This window comes from Trachemys scripta, chromosome 5 (genome assembly GCF_013100865.1).
Source record: "Trachemys scripta elegans isolate TJP31775 chromosome 5, CAS_Tse_1.0, whole genome shotgun sequence".
Taxonomy (NCBI): domain Eukaryota; kingdom Metazoa; phylum Chordata; order Testudines; family Emydidae; genus Trachemys; species Trachemys scripta.
Genome location: NC_048302.1, coordinates 38,206,251 through 38,220,607, shown reverse-complemented (window position 1 = coordinate 38,220,607; position 14,357 = coordinate 38,206,251). Strand labels below are relative to the sequence as shown.

Sequence of the window (14,357 nt, the reverse complement as noted above, 5' to 3'; positions counted from 1 at the left end):
CTTTCCATAGAAACTTGCTGTTATATGTGAGATGTTGCCATCAGAAATTGAAACTGAGGACAGACAACTACGCATGTTAATAATTGCGCTTAATCTCCAGTCTCCTGTGCTACAATATTTGAAGCTTCTCATTCCTGAGTCTTTGTCACAAATTTAAAGCCCCTAAATCTCACATTTACTTATCCCTGTTCCAAGGTCTAACCTTCAATAAATATTATGAGGGCTCTCTAGATAGGGAATCTGGGATTTGAGGGCTGTGTGATTCTTGTGCTTGGGTCATACTAGTGGTCAAGCATTTAGCCCACAATTTTCAAACCTACGCACCTAAAGTTAGAAAAAATAGGAGCTGTGAATGCTCCGCACCTTTGAAAACCAGGCTACTGCTGTTTTGGTATCCACATATGGATTGAAGAACCTAACCTTAGGAAGGCAAGATGGAAAATGGGGGCTTTAGTGCCCTATGGCTAGAGCTATGTTCCAGTGAGACATTCTGGAAAGGGATTTCAATCTACCACCTTTTATACAAGGGATGAAACATAGACTCTTTAAAAAATAATACTGTGGAAAACCCAAGGCCATGAAGGCACACTTGGGATTCATAGTTCTGTTTTTTCAACTTACTTTTCTCTCTTTCTAGGGCCTCCTCCTGGGGCATCTGCTCCACCAGGCTTCACCTTCCAAACAAGGAGCAGCTCCAGCGTGTGGCACACAAACAAACGTCTCATTTTTTCCTTCAGTCACTTAATCAAGAGCTCTCCTGGCACTGCCCTGGGCTGCAGCTGGGGGGACGTTGTGCCCCACGGACAGTAGGCTCGCTCCTGGGCGCTTCCCCCACCCGTAGTAGAGTGCTGCTGTAAAGCCAGGTCCCTCGCGCCTTTGCCCCCGTTTGAAGCAGGGTAATCCCCTGCACGAGGAGGTAGAGGAGCAGCCGCAGCGAGATATTTTGCGGCCAGCAGCTCCTGGGGGTGCTGGCGCTGCGGGACAGGACCGGGGCTGGAGTCGCGGCGGAGCTGGCTGGCTGCCCGCCGCCTGCCCCGGGCAAACACCTGGGAGCAGGAGAGAGGCAGAGCGCTGGGGGGGTGGGGCTGGGTGGGGCGCTGGCTGAGCGCCAGGGTCCAAGCTCTGCGCGGAGGAGGAGGAGGGTCTCCTGAGCTCTCCTGTCTCTGATTAGACAAGAGGCCGTAGGGAAGGGGGTGAAATCAACAACAACAAGCCGAGCGCGGCGGCGGTGGCAGTCCGAGAGGCGGCGGGCCAGGGAGCGGGGACGGCAGCGAGCGGCTCGGACCATGGAGCGCAGCTGCCTCCCCCCACCGCAGCAGGAAGCGGTAGAAGCCTGGCTGGATGATCACTGGGACTTTACCCGCTCTTACTTTGTTAGGAAAGCTACAAGGTAAGAGCAGCGGGGAGTGAGGCGAGGCGGCAGAGCCTCCTTCCCCGCATCCGAGCCCTCGGATTTCCCCGAAGCACCTTCCCCTCCACTGCTCCCCTCCCGACAGCTGCCAAAACTGAAACCAACACACAGCCGCTCTGTTCCGCTGCCACCCAAGTTCACAGGCAAGCGCTTCCCGGGGTTTTGCTCCGCAGCGGGCTCTGCCTGCCCGGCCTGGCCCCCAGCAGAGCCGCGCTGCGCATAGGTGCAGGGGGTGCTGGTGCTGCTGCACCCGAAGTGCTTTTCAGTCTGTGCAGGGTTTGCAGTTTGCATCGGTGGCTCTCAGCGCCCCCACGCTACGCGCTGCCCCAGCGCCCCGGGCGCTGCGAGGCTCTGAGCCACGGAGCAGTGGGGACTTGGCAGGCAGTGCAAGGGGAGATTCACAGTTCTGGAACCCCTGGGCCTGACCTGGGACTAGGGCTCGCTCTGTAAACCTACATCGTTCACCTCGCACGAGTAGCCATGGGGACATTCCCCCCACCTCCACAGAAATAGACCGGGGCCCCTGCTAACGTCTAACCCCGCTTTTGGGGGGTTGTGTCACTTGTTAATGGCCACACAAGGCGCTGCGCTCCGGGCTCCGCACAGCGGGCCGGTTTTGACATCTCTGCCGCGGACAGCAGGGCGAGGCGGGAGAGGGGGTGAGCGGTGGAAGTGCCAAGTGGGTTGAGGCGCCTGGAACGGCTGGTCGTGAGCTGTCTCTGCGCTGCGTTTGGGGAGCGAGCGGGGGCGGGGCTGGGGGTGTCTCTCCAGTTAGGGGAGTCTGGCTGGGAGTGGGGACCTGGGGGTGCTTCTGCAGTTGGGAAGGGAAGTAGGGGCTAAAGGGAGTGGCGCTGTGTAGCTGGAGGAAGGGGGGGGGGGTGCATGGCGCAGCATTTGGGGAGGGGACCAAAGTCTGGATACGTGTGTGTGTGTGTGTGGGGGGGAATCTGCGGCCGGAGGGGTTCTGCAGGATGAGCATAGGGAGTGGCGGGGACTGAAGGGACTGGGGGGAGCTGCAGCAGTTAAGGGGGGCGGTGGGGAAGGGGGGCGGGTGATGCTGGATGGTGTCGGGGAGGTGGTGTCTCCACGTGGACTAGCGCAGCGTGGGGAAGCGTCCGGGGAGGGGATTGATTAGGGGTGTCTCTTGGAGGCGCACAGCCGGGTGCAGGCGAGGGAGAGAAGTTCCCAGTGAGGCTTTGACGCTGCAGGGAGCTCTCGGCAGGGATATTCCCCGCCAGGGGGCAGCGCTGCGCTGCACACTGCAAGAAGCAGCCCGGGGACAGCGCCAGTGCTAAGAAGTTTTCCTATGAACTATTATTGGAGGGTGGCTTGGATTTATTTATTTATTGCAAAGATTTAGTGTAGAGATCAGAGTCGCTCGTCTGAGCTGACGCCCCTCTGGCTTGTCATGTTGCCGTTTGGAGATAAGACGAGGTATATCTGCTCATCATTGTCCCTGACACCTCAGCGGTGGGATTGCGGTTGAAAGGGAGTAAATGCAACTATTTTTAGAAGTGGAGTCGGGTTTCCAGTTTGAATATTTTCCTATAAACAAAGCCGTGGGGATGCAGAGTGCAGGCGGTCTGCAGCTCCCACGGCATATCGGAGTGCAGGGCTGGTTAGTAAGTTGTGTAATTCGGTCCTTTGAGTGCACGCACCATCTTTGCGGATTCACTCTTGTTCCTGAGCGGCTTGCACCATCTGCTATCGCTGCTGATTTACTTACCTCCCAAGTCACTTAAGAGGAATGGATGGGTTCTGAATGAGTTTTGCTGCTGCCCCTCTCTGCATGGGATGGGGCGGTAAGAAGAGAGATCCCCATTAATTATTGACTTGCAGCGAGCGAGAAGGCTTCAGGGGTCAGTCACCGGCTTCCCTGTTACCATCTGTGCGAGATCCCTTCTCCTCCCCTCCTGCTGCTTTCATAGCAGACAGGCTGTCAGATTCATTTCTCTAGAAAACAGCAATCAAAATGTGCTATCTTAAAAAAAACACCCTAAAATAAGTTAAATAGCTTTAAGAAAAGTAAGAGCTGGATGGGGATAATTGGCATGTGTGGTTAACCTTTATATTTTTACAGAATACTGGTGAATGGTATATGAGTGAAGGATAGTTTGTTTATCCATGAAAAATAGGGTGGTAGTATTTTAACCAGCTTTGAGAAGTAGCATTTTATCAGGTCAGCTTGCCACACTTCCTTTGGAAATTGGAAGTAGCACTGAACAAATACAAATGCTAATTAATAGTAACCCATTATCTCGATTTGTTTTCCCCATGGAGTAGGTTGGCTAGTCTTTTTTTTTTAACACTCAGAAACAGTTGTATTTTTGTAAAGGTCTGAAAAAGGCAGTGGTTCACAAAATACAAATTAATCAGGTACCTGTGACTAACTGAAATACCCATACATTTTTATAAGATTTCTACAGAAAACTGTCAGCTTCAAATGCTTGTTTGGCAACTATCCTGTTGTTGTTTTTTTTATAGCTATAGAGATGTCACATTATTTTCAGAACTGTCTGCCAGTCTGACTTATGTGTAACAGCTTTGTTTTGAACTTATTTTATAAGCAGGAGTCTATACAAAGAAAAGGCAAGTTTTCAATTATTTGATGGCCTATCTGGTTTTCTTTGTATACTCTCAAATTATGCTTCATAAACCTTTAAGAGTTTGAAGCAATCAGTGTATTTAGTAAAAACAACGATGAGTACAGTGGCATCTTAAAGACTAATAGATTTATTTGGGCATAAGCTTTCTTGGGTAAAAAAACCCACTTCTTCAGATGCATGGAGTGAAAATTACAGTGTATTTAGTAAATGGTATAATTGTCTATATTGTGGAGTTATTTTGGAATATGGCTTGATAGAGAACCCTGAATTTGATTTCATGTTTTGTTGTTTTTTTAAAAATTGCATAGTTTGTGCTACAGGAATAATTACATTGAACTGAGGTGATTGTAGTTTACTTTTGCTTAATGTTGTACTTATTCTGTCTGGTAAATGGGATTTCTCTGAGATAGTTTTTAACCTGTACTTTTAAAATCTAATTTAGTTCTGCACTTTTTAGTTTGTTTCATCAGTTTTTATACACACACACACACACACACACACACACACACACACACCCCTTGAATTAATTTGGTAACTCATGGAATAGGCACATCATGTTTTAGTCTGAATTCGTATTGCTATGTATAAGTAACTTTATTTTGCTGAAAGCATCAGAGCTTTTCTGTTACATTTTCAAATATGAATACAAATGAGCAGAAACAAAATTGAGCTCCATCATTTGTTGCAAGGTTAAGAATCAAAACTGAGAATAAACATTGAGTGTGTGATTCAAAACCCAATCCTTGTAACTCTTTCCATTGATTTCAATGGGCTTTGGATTGGGATCTTATTGAGCAAGTACCTTTTCAATATTAAAATCAATTATACAAAATATTCCTCTCTCCCTTCATGGATTAATTTGTGCAATTCCTTACTCATAGAGTAATCCCACTGACTTCAGTAGGAGTACTCACATGAGTAAATAAAAAAAGAAAGAAAAGATTAGTTTAGGTGGTTTTATCCCAAGTATTTTATAAATTTAGAGCCACAGAATCATACATATTCTGTAAAATACAGGTGATATTTGTCTATTTTGTATAGATCACATCATCATTAATGGATTTCTGTGTATGGTTTATGGAGAGACCACATTTCCTAGAAAGCAACACTTTAAAATAAAATATATATTTCAGTTAATTTATAATTATTTGTAATCTACACAGCTATGGAAGCATTGCTAGTCAGTATTCTGGGCCCATGTCAGTATGGGCTGCAAGACTGGACCACCTGTGTGTTAAATTTGCATAGCATTGTTATCCTTTTTGTAAAAGTTAATTGTATAACAGTTTAAACCTTATATCCGTTATGGATACAAGCTATGGATCTAATCCTGCAAGATGCTGAACATCTCCTGTAGGCTGCTCAGCACTTTTTAGAAGGTGCTCAGTATAGGCCGTATTACTTCTGTTCCACAGTTCGTACTGATTTGGTGGATGAATGAATTCTGTGATGTAATACGTTCTGATATGAAAGTGTACAACCTGGGCCTGATCCTACAAAAACTTATTCAAATTTGAAGCTTTTACCGACATACTCATTTCCATTGACTACATGGGAGTAAGGACTACTCACTTGATAATGGTTTATAGTATCAGGTACCCACAGGTATTTTATTACTTTTTGTTTTATACAAGGCTATCTGGGAAGTGTGTAAATAAATATTAAATGTGAGTTTTTATCATATCTCTGATCAAGATGCAGAACAATGGTTCAAATTTGTCCCTGGCGCACTTAATGAAGTTACAGCGGGGCAAATATGGCTTCGTTTATTTAGGCTTGTTTAATTTTGGCTTACTCAAATACAAAATTTTTAGTGGTAATAGTTCATACTGTACATCTGTTGGTTTGTTGTACCACTTCTTCAAGTTCCTATTTCCTAGTAAAATTAAGCTATTTCTTTTTTTAAGCATTCCCCTACTAAAATTAATCTTCCTTTGTGATGTTTTTCCCTTTCAAAATTTTAGAATTTTGTTTGTAAAAGTGGCTTTTTCAGAAAGCGGAGGAAATGGTTTTCAAATTAAATTTAATTCATCTCATTCTTGTACAGCATATGGACTTTATTTTAGAATCTATATTGATTACCCATACTATTATTGTAACCTTTTCATAATCGATGTTAAAATCGTTCTTCAAATATTATTAAGCATGGTGTATTGAATGGTGTACAAGTTTGATTGGTATATTGGACTAACCTTGCATTCCTTGTTCTTACCAACTTCTGTTACAGTTGGGATGAGTCTGTTATCAGTATCAGATTACTGATGGTATACTTTTTGTAAAAATGTTATCTAGGTAGTTTGTCACATCACTTTCATCCCCCAAGCTTCACCCTTACTTAAAGCTCTCTTCAAGAAACCAGCATACTAGTGTATACAATATTTCTGGTTTCCTTTATTGTTCCTCTTAAAAATACTGGTGTGAATTTCTCTTAGTACCTTTCGTGCTCACAGACAAATTCACTGTTCACTGGTGATTCACTCAGCTCAGGGGACAATTGTATTCCAGCTATAGGCAACTTCATTGTTCCATAGAGGTTTTTTTTTTTCTGGCTTCCTAAATGTATGGTCTGATAGATAAAAATTATTAAGCTAAGCTTTGCTTTTGTCCTAGTGAAAATAAGGCTCTTTGCTATAACTATCTTGGGTTATTATAACACAGGTTGACTATATCCATGATATGTGAGAGGGCAAGCATAGTTCATTTCTCTTAATGACAGCTCCAAGTATTCCATTTGGGCTGGTTTCTCAGTTCAGAGGTCTTCAAAGTCTCCATCTTCAGGGAGATATTGGAAAATGTCTTTCATCTTGAGCCATCTATTTAGTATTTTAGCTTCATAAGCTTATGTTAGTTATAGTTCTTGGGTGTTGTCTCATAGTATTATTCAAAGCAATACGCCTATCTTAGTTTGTTTCTATATTAGAGGAAGTTTATGCATTTTTATAATAAGTGTACAGAAGTTCAGACTGTCAAACAGATTCTGAATGTGTGTTTTGGAGAGTTATTTTTGAATAATCAAATTTGAAAATACTTTGGTAATCTCCTCTGAAAAAAATGAATCCTAAAAATATAGAACATTTTTACAGGAATGAGTCAAATCAATCCCTGGTGTAACCTTGTTTTGACATTAGTCATGTTACACCATTCTGGCCACAGTATATTTTCTCCCATTTGCACATTTTGTTCACGTTATATATATTTACAGAGTTTTGACTGAGAAAGGGGTGGAAGAGGATAGGGTTTTTTTTCTGTAAAAACCATGAAATGTGTTTCCTTTAAAAACTAATTTTCTTAAAATCCTTTTCCTCTAAGTAGCCCACGCATTCTTAAACCCTTTTCTCAGGAACCTCAGCTCCCCAAAGAAATGTATACACTGTGCATTAAGACCACTGCAAAAATTTAAGGCCCAAATCCAACAAATGCGTAGGCATGTGTGGAAAGTTACTCATATGAGTCAAGTTACATATATAGGCAAGTAAGTTACACTTGTGCCTACTTATTTGCAAGAAGGGGGTCTAAAAGGAGAAGGTCAATGCAGCTGCAAAACTTCCTATGAATTCAGAGAAAGCAGGGTCGACAGGCTTTCTGCCCCACACACCTTTTGTACAAAATGATTCTGCAGTGCAGGTGCAGGCAGTTCCCTCTTGGACTTTATTGGGAGCTTTGTGTGCATCAGGGTGAGAGTATCAGACCCTAACTTTTTGGTACAAGAAAATAAAGTGTGGGGAGGGGAGTATAAATTCCATTTCAAGGAGGTGGGAAGGTGTGATGGATAGTCAGAGAATCTTTACCATTGGGTTTGTATTTCTTAGCCATAGGAATTCACAAACATTTTGGCTACTGGCGTCTATTGAAGAATCCTCCCAGATTTCAGCTACTGATCGTGAATGAAGTTCACTCCCTATGCAGCAGGCTAGCACAAGGCTATATACTACTTAAATTTCACTTAAGTCTGATTTTGAAGCTTAAGTGGGATTTAAGTGGTGCATAGACATTGTGCTGGCCCTCTGAATGGGGTGAAATTTAAACTGTTCATCAGAATGTCTTCAGGCCAAGGAGTGTATGTTCAGGTTTTCATAGTGTATTTGCATGTTTTTGAATGTTTGTCTAAAGGTGAATTGTGTGGAGAATGTAGGATCCAGGTCAAGTACTACAAACAATGCAGCTCAACCTCCTACAACGTTTCCTGAGTCAGACTAATACTGTACAATCTATTTTCATTTTGAACATTAAATTAAAGAAAATATATTTTCTTTGTCATAGACAAATATAATTACCAAAGTCACACAATGTAAGTCTCCCTCTTCTTTACTGTCCAAGAAACATAAATAAATTTACATGGAATAATTTGTGATTTATATGAATTGCTCAAAAAACAGCATTAGATGCAAAAGACTCTATTTACAGAATGCCAAAAAAAAACCCTTGTTCAAATGGCCCTTGTGAGTAATTCAATGGTTGTCATTTCACGTTAGGCCTGGTACCAGCCACAAAATATATTTACTTAGTAAAAAAAAATTTTTTTCCCATTTATTTATGTGCTAAGGGTGAATTCACCCCTGTACAGAGGGCCAGCCCAAAGCCTCTGCACCACTTAAATCCTACTATTTCCTATTTTGGGAATTTAAGTGGGACTTTAGTAGTACATAGCGGTGAATTTCACCTTTAGGGCTTAAACCTTTTTCCACTAGAATCAATGGCAAAACTGCTATTGGCTTCATAGGACAGTGAATGGGTCCCATAGTTATTTTGAGGCTGGGGCAAGAAACAAACATATCAGCAGGAAAAATAAAATATCTCATTTATTATTTAAAACCTTGACCTTTGTATCGCTGTAGTTTTGCTGTGCCTTTTTTGTATTGTGAATGGAAAAACCCTTCTAGGCCAGATTGCTGTTTTTGAAAAGAAAACAAAAAAGGTTGGGCCTACAGTTTAGTTGTAAAAGATGACTTGTAAATAGCCAAGAATAATAATTTATCATAAGGACATGCACTTTTTGGTATTCTCACTTCAACCAGCTAATCAAATTGTATGTCCTATTTGAAAAAAACACCAACATGAGGCAAGATTTAAATTATTGTATAACACTGAAAAATCATTAATTTCAGCTCTAACAAGAATACTGTATCTGAATCAGGAGCCAGAGTTCTTCATTTACATTTATACTTGGCAGAGAACATGTTTAATTTCAAGACCATGAGTTATCCCATTCATTACTCACATGTTTAAAGTTAAGCATGTGCATAGGAACTTTGCTGATTTGGGCCCATAAATGGACACTATCATCTTTAAAATCACACTTCTATCTTAAAAAAAAAAACCTTTGCTTACTGTTGTTACAAGTAACAAACACATCAAGGGATTAGAACAAAATAGTTTTCTATGTGTTTTCAGTTATATGCATTTGACAGCACTTTGTATATTGTTGTTTTTCATTATTTCCATTATGTAGCCATACAACTTCTCTTGTTTGTTTAGGTCTTTTACAAAGCAAGAGGGGAGAGGAAAACATGTAAAAAAATGTGTGAAAATGGGAAAACCTCAACTCTTGGCAAGGGAACACGGGGCAGGTTTAGTACCAGAAACGACCTTAAACTGTTTTGTTAAAAGTCAACTAGATTTCAAGTTGATGATGATTCTTGAAATTATTTCCACATCTAAATTACATAAAAAAACTGAAAAGAAAATTGTTGACGTCTAGTGGTTATTCTAAGAAAAGCACATTGATAAAGACTAATTATTAGGCCTATCTTGAAAAACTGTTGACTTCAACAGCAGTAGGATCAGGCTCTAAAAATTAATGCAACTGAACATTGGCATTCTATACCAGATGAATTCAGGCGTGAGTGCCTTTCTTTTAAGGATCTCAAAGTGCTTTATAGATGTTAAGGTGATCACTTTGTGACCCTTATTGACACAGATAGTATCACTGCTAATGTGAGGAAGGCAATCCTAATTTCTCCTTAACTCATTAAATATCACTATAGGTTTTTTTTGGGGTAGGTAAGGATAATATCTGTTTTGCAGATGGGTAAAATGAAATGCATGGTGGTGAAGTCACTTATCTAAGGTCACAGTGCATTAGTTGCATAAGAGCAGTTAGTGGGAAGCAGTATCGTCTGTGGGATTTAACACTTGACCAGGAGTCAGGAGAGCTCAGCTCTACTCTCAGATCTCCCCCTGGCCTGCTGTGTGACCTGGGACAAGTCACTTCTCCTCTGTGCCTGTTTTCCCTTCCACCCACTTTCTGTCCTTGTCTATTTAACTTGTAAGCTTTTTATACAAATAATAAATAACAAGAGCTGGAGTTATGTAGCTTTGTACAAGGGAACATCCATATACTTTAGGATATGTTCTTCCCCAAATATTTTATTCTCCATTTTCAAAAGTAATAACCCTCATTCCCCCTCTGCCCCCAAAATCCTCTCAAAAGGTTTTCTGTTGGAAGAGGTCACCTGGCAAATTCAGTTCTCACCATACTCTAACATTCAATGTCAGTCTTATAATGAGAGGGAGGAGTGGATGTGACTAAATGCAAATGACTGTAAAAATAGCCATCACCTACTCCCATTCATGAACTTTGGGCTCAATTATGGTTGCCACAGTGCAGGCTCACTGGAAGAAAAGGATGCAGGCAGGCAGTAAGGAGGGCGTGTGGCTATGCACACCAAGCAATGTTTAAAGGGCTATGCTGGGGTGAGAGCATATTACAGTTTTGAAAGGGTGAACAGGCTTCTTGCAGCACCTGGATATTAGTATTTGCTCCTGTTTTATACAAACCTAATCTCTACTGTCACTGCTGCCACTTCTCCCTCACAGCAGTTCTCTGGCCCTAAGAACCTTAGGGCCAAATCCTGCAAATACCTATGCCCACTGAAGACTACTTGTGTGAATTAGGAGTGTTTGCAGGATTGACCCTTAATTTGGTCCTTTTCACATCCCATTTGTCTCATAAATAGTGATTTCTCATTTATTTCCACTAATCTCTCTTGTAGTTCAGTAGGTGTCTGGTACTGATAGACCTTACTTATATGGCTTATTGTATGCCGAGAAAATAATTGTTATACTTGTCATGGTTAAATGGAAATTGGTACTGAAAAAGCAAAAACAAGTCAAGTCAATCCTCTGATTGATTTTTAAAAAGATTAAAACAACTATGTTTTGCATTTCATCCAAATGAAACATTAGTTCTTCAACTCATGCATATAGCTGTGTGAGAAAACGGAGCTGAATAATTTCCTTATAAGAAGTGTTACTCAGAACAGGTCAATAAAATTGTTGTTATTCCAGCTGAATTCAAACAACTTTACTGTTGCCTAAATTCTGCAAATGTCTAATCAGTTTAAAATATAAGAACATGTTTTAGGAGAGCTATAGCTATAGGATTTTGTTCTTGTCTTAATCTACACAATTTCGTAAAAAACCCACACACTAACCTATTAGCAGGTTACTAGACCACCATCAAAGAGACATTTAGGGGGAAGATATGTTTTTCTAATTATACAGTTCTACAGTCAAGCTAACAGAATGTATAATGCATAGTCTTGTTCCATTTCAAAGTGCTTTACAAACATAGAGTCTAATAGTGCAAACTCTCTTTCCAATGAGGAGAAAGTCCTTATTCCAAGGCAGTGGGACTACTTGGTTGAGAAAAGTCTTACACAGTCAGGTTCTAAATCCTCCCACCACCCCTGTGAAACAGGTAGATAAGTTTTGAAATCCCTGCTTTACAGATGGAGAAAATGAAATGGAAAGATTGAATCACTCTAGGGCCATGGAGTCAGAGCTGGGGTTAGAGGTTTTTGTTGTTTGTTTGTAATTGTTATTACATTGGTAAACCTGTGCTATGGCAGTTTACAGACAAATAAAGTTGCAGGTCTCTTCTCCGAAAAACCAAGTCCATGCTGTAACCAGTACACTGTACACCTGATTCTCCACTGCCTTACATTTTATAGTCACTTACACCTGTGCAAATTGAGTGTGAAACACTACCAGGACAGAATGATAGCATTTTACTCTTGCTTTCATCTCATGTAAATGATCACACAGATGCAAGGCAGTAGAAAATCAGGCTCCGTGTGCCTCTTCTAATAAACAGTGGTCGTTCAGTAGGTAGGTACAAATTTATCATAGACTTACAAATGTTAAGTATGTGAGTACATTTGGCTGATTAATGAGCAGGTTAGGAAGGCTATTCCATCTTGTTCTTTGCTTGTATAAATGCGTTTACATTTGATTTTACAGTATTTCTAACTCCAAATGTTCAAAAATTATGAGTCAGGTTCCACACAATCTGAGACTGGATTAAAAATCATGAGTTTTTAACATAATAATAAATGGGTTTTTTTAGTTGCCTTCTAGTTTCTGAGACTTTAGGGTGCACTCAAATCACATTTTCAAGCTTTCTTTGCGACCAGGAGGGCTAGAAGCTTATTTTTGTTAATGAAAGCAGAGGTTTTCAGGTAATTGCTTATCTCCAGAGCTAAGGCTTAAAGAAAAACACCAAATATCGCAAGTCTCATGCTGAAATCACAAGAGTCGGGAACACTGATTTTAATCCAGAGATGCTCACGGAGTCTTCTTATACAACTATTTATTTAATAATCACCTGTTTATTTCTTCAGGGGATATTTTTGGCCATTTCCATGATTTTTTTTCCCCTCTAAAAAATTTCCCTTTCCTCTTTCAATCAAGAGAAACATTAGATGTTGGCTTCTTATGTTGTCTCTTATTCAAACAGCTTGCAGCGTGAATTTGCTGACATGCCTCTTGAAAAGTATGATTTCATGTATTGTACAAAGTTTCCCCGCCCATATTTTAATATCATCTGAGGAAGCTCAGCATATTAAGTGCTATAAAGAAGTCCTTGTTAAAATCAGATATATATGATAATATATTAATCATTCTTCCTGTTGATGTAGTTTTTCATATGAAAATATCATTTCATAAGCCATTTGGGTGAGACCAGATCTCTTTTTCAAAGAGAAATTATGATGACACTGTAATGAAGACAGATAATTGAGAATACTTATTAATATATTAAATAAACCCCGAATTTACTTCCTAATATATTTTTTTAAATAATTAACCATAACCCTCTCTTTCACAGCAATTGTGGAATCATTTAGTGGTCATTCTATTGCATTTTATTATCTGACATCATTTTCCAGTTATCAGACTTGTTTAATATTCATGGGTGCTTTGTAATAGATGTTGATATACACAATAATAGTTATTATTATTATTTCACCCAAAAGTGTGCTAGGCTGTTCACAGAAGAAGTGGAAACACGTGGGATGAAATTCTGAACTCAATGGGAACACTCCCATTGACTTTAATGGGGCCAGCATTTCATCCAAGTTACCTACCCAAAAGAGCATGCAGTCTAAGGCCCTGATTATGCAAAAGATTTACAATTGTGCTTAACTGTATGGACTGTTAGTCCCATTGACCTTGACAGGATTATCTCACAGTGTGTGAATAATAAGCACATGTGTAAATCTTTGTAAAATCAGGACCAAAATACTGCAATTGGGAGCCCAGATAAAGATCAGATTCTGCTTTCAGTTATCATAGAATATTGGGCTTGGAAGGGACATCACGAGTCCAACCCCCAACTAAATCCCCAAATAAGGATTGAACTCATAATCCTGGGATTAGCAGGCCAATGCTCAAACCACTGAGCTATCCCTCCCCTCCAAACAGAAGGCTTCTAGCAGAGCAGGGAATTGAACTCAGATCTTCTGCCATAACCACTGGACTATCCTTCTGCACTATGGTGTGATTAAGAGCAGAAATTGGTCCAGCAGTTCTGTTAGATCATTTTAACCAACCACTGCCCTGAGGGAAAAAATATTCTCTCATATATGATCCTGAAATCCATACTGATGTGTAGTCTGCAGTAACATCACTCCTTTTCCTGGACAAGTATTCACTACATAGAATCACCACATTTTAAATCTATCCTCATTCAGTGAATCAGTTTTTAACACCACATCTGTGTACTTGTTAGTCCCAGTCAAGACTTCAAGTCATATGTCAGTGCTCAAATCTTCACAAGGGAAGACAAATATGCTTCTTTTTCAGGTTATGGCTTACCGTAATATCTATTGTTTTGAAGTATAGTTGAAATAAAAGACTTTAGAGACTAATCAATCCCTTTAGCTTTGCTTTCCCAATCATTTTCAGCAGCCCCTTACTGCTTTGTATTTTACAATGGAAATGGTCTCTTGGTTCTCTCGTATTTGTTCATAAAAATGTTCAAAATGTCTTGTTTTCATTCTGATGTGGAACAAAACCATGTTCTGAAACCTCAAAATGTTTTGAGGAACAGAATTCTTGTT

At 40.6% G+C, this 14,357-nt stretch overlaps 1 protein-coding gene across 3 annotated transcripts in view; it reads left to right on the top strand.

Annotated features, from left to right (window-relative positions):
• Positions 1–1,157: 1,157 nt before the first annotated feature.
• PDE5A (phosphodiesterase 5A) overlaps positions 1,158–14,357 on the top strand; it is a 99,334-nt gene continuing 86,134 nt past the window's right edge. The window contains exon 1 of one of the 3 annotated variants that reach the window (XM_034771040.1): positions 1,158–1,390. In XM_034771040.1, the coding sequence (XP_034626931.1) occupies positions 1,287–1,390 (104 nt within the window). In that variant the 5' untranslated portion in view covers positions 1,158–1,286. Of the gene's footprint in view, positions 1,391–2,595; positions 2,846–14,357 lie in introns of those variants that run through there. The other 2 variants (XM_034771039.1, XM_034771042.1) reach the window with 2 other exon arrangements.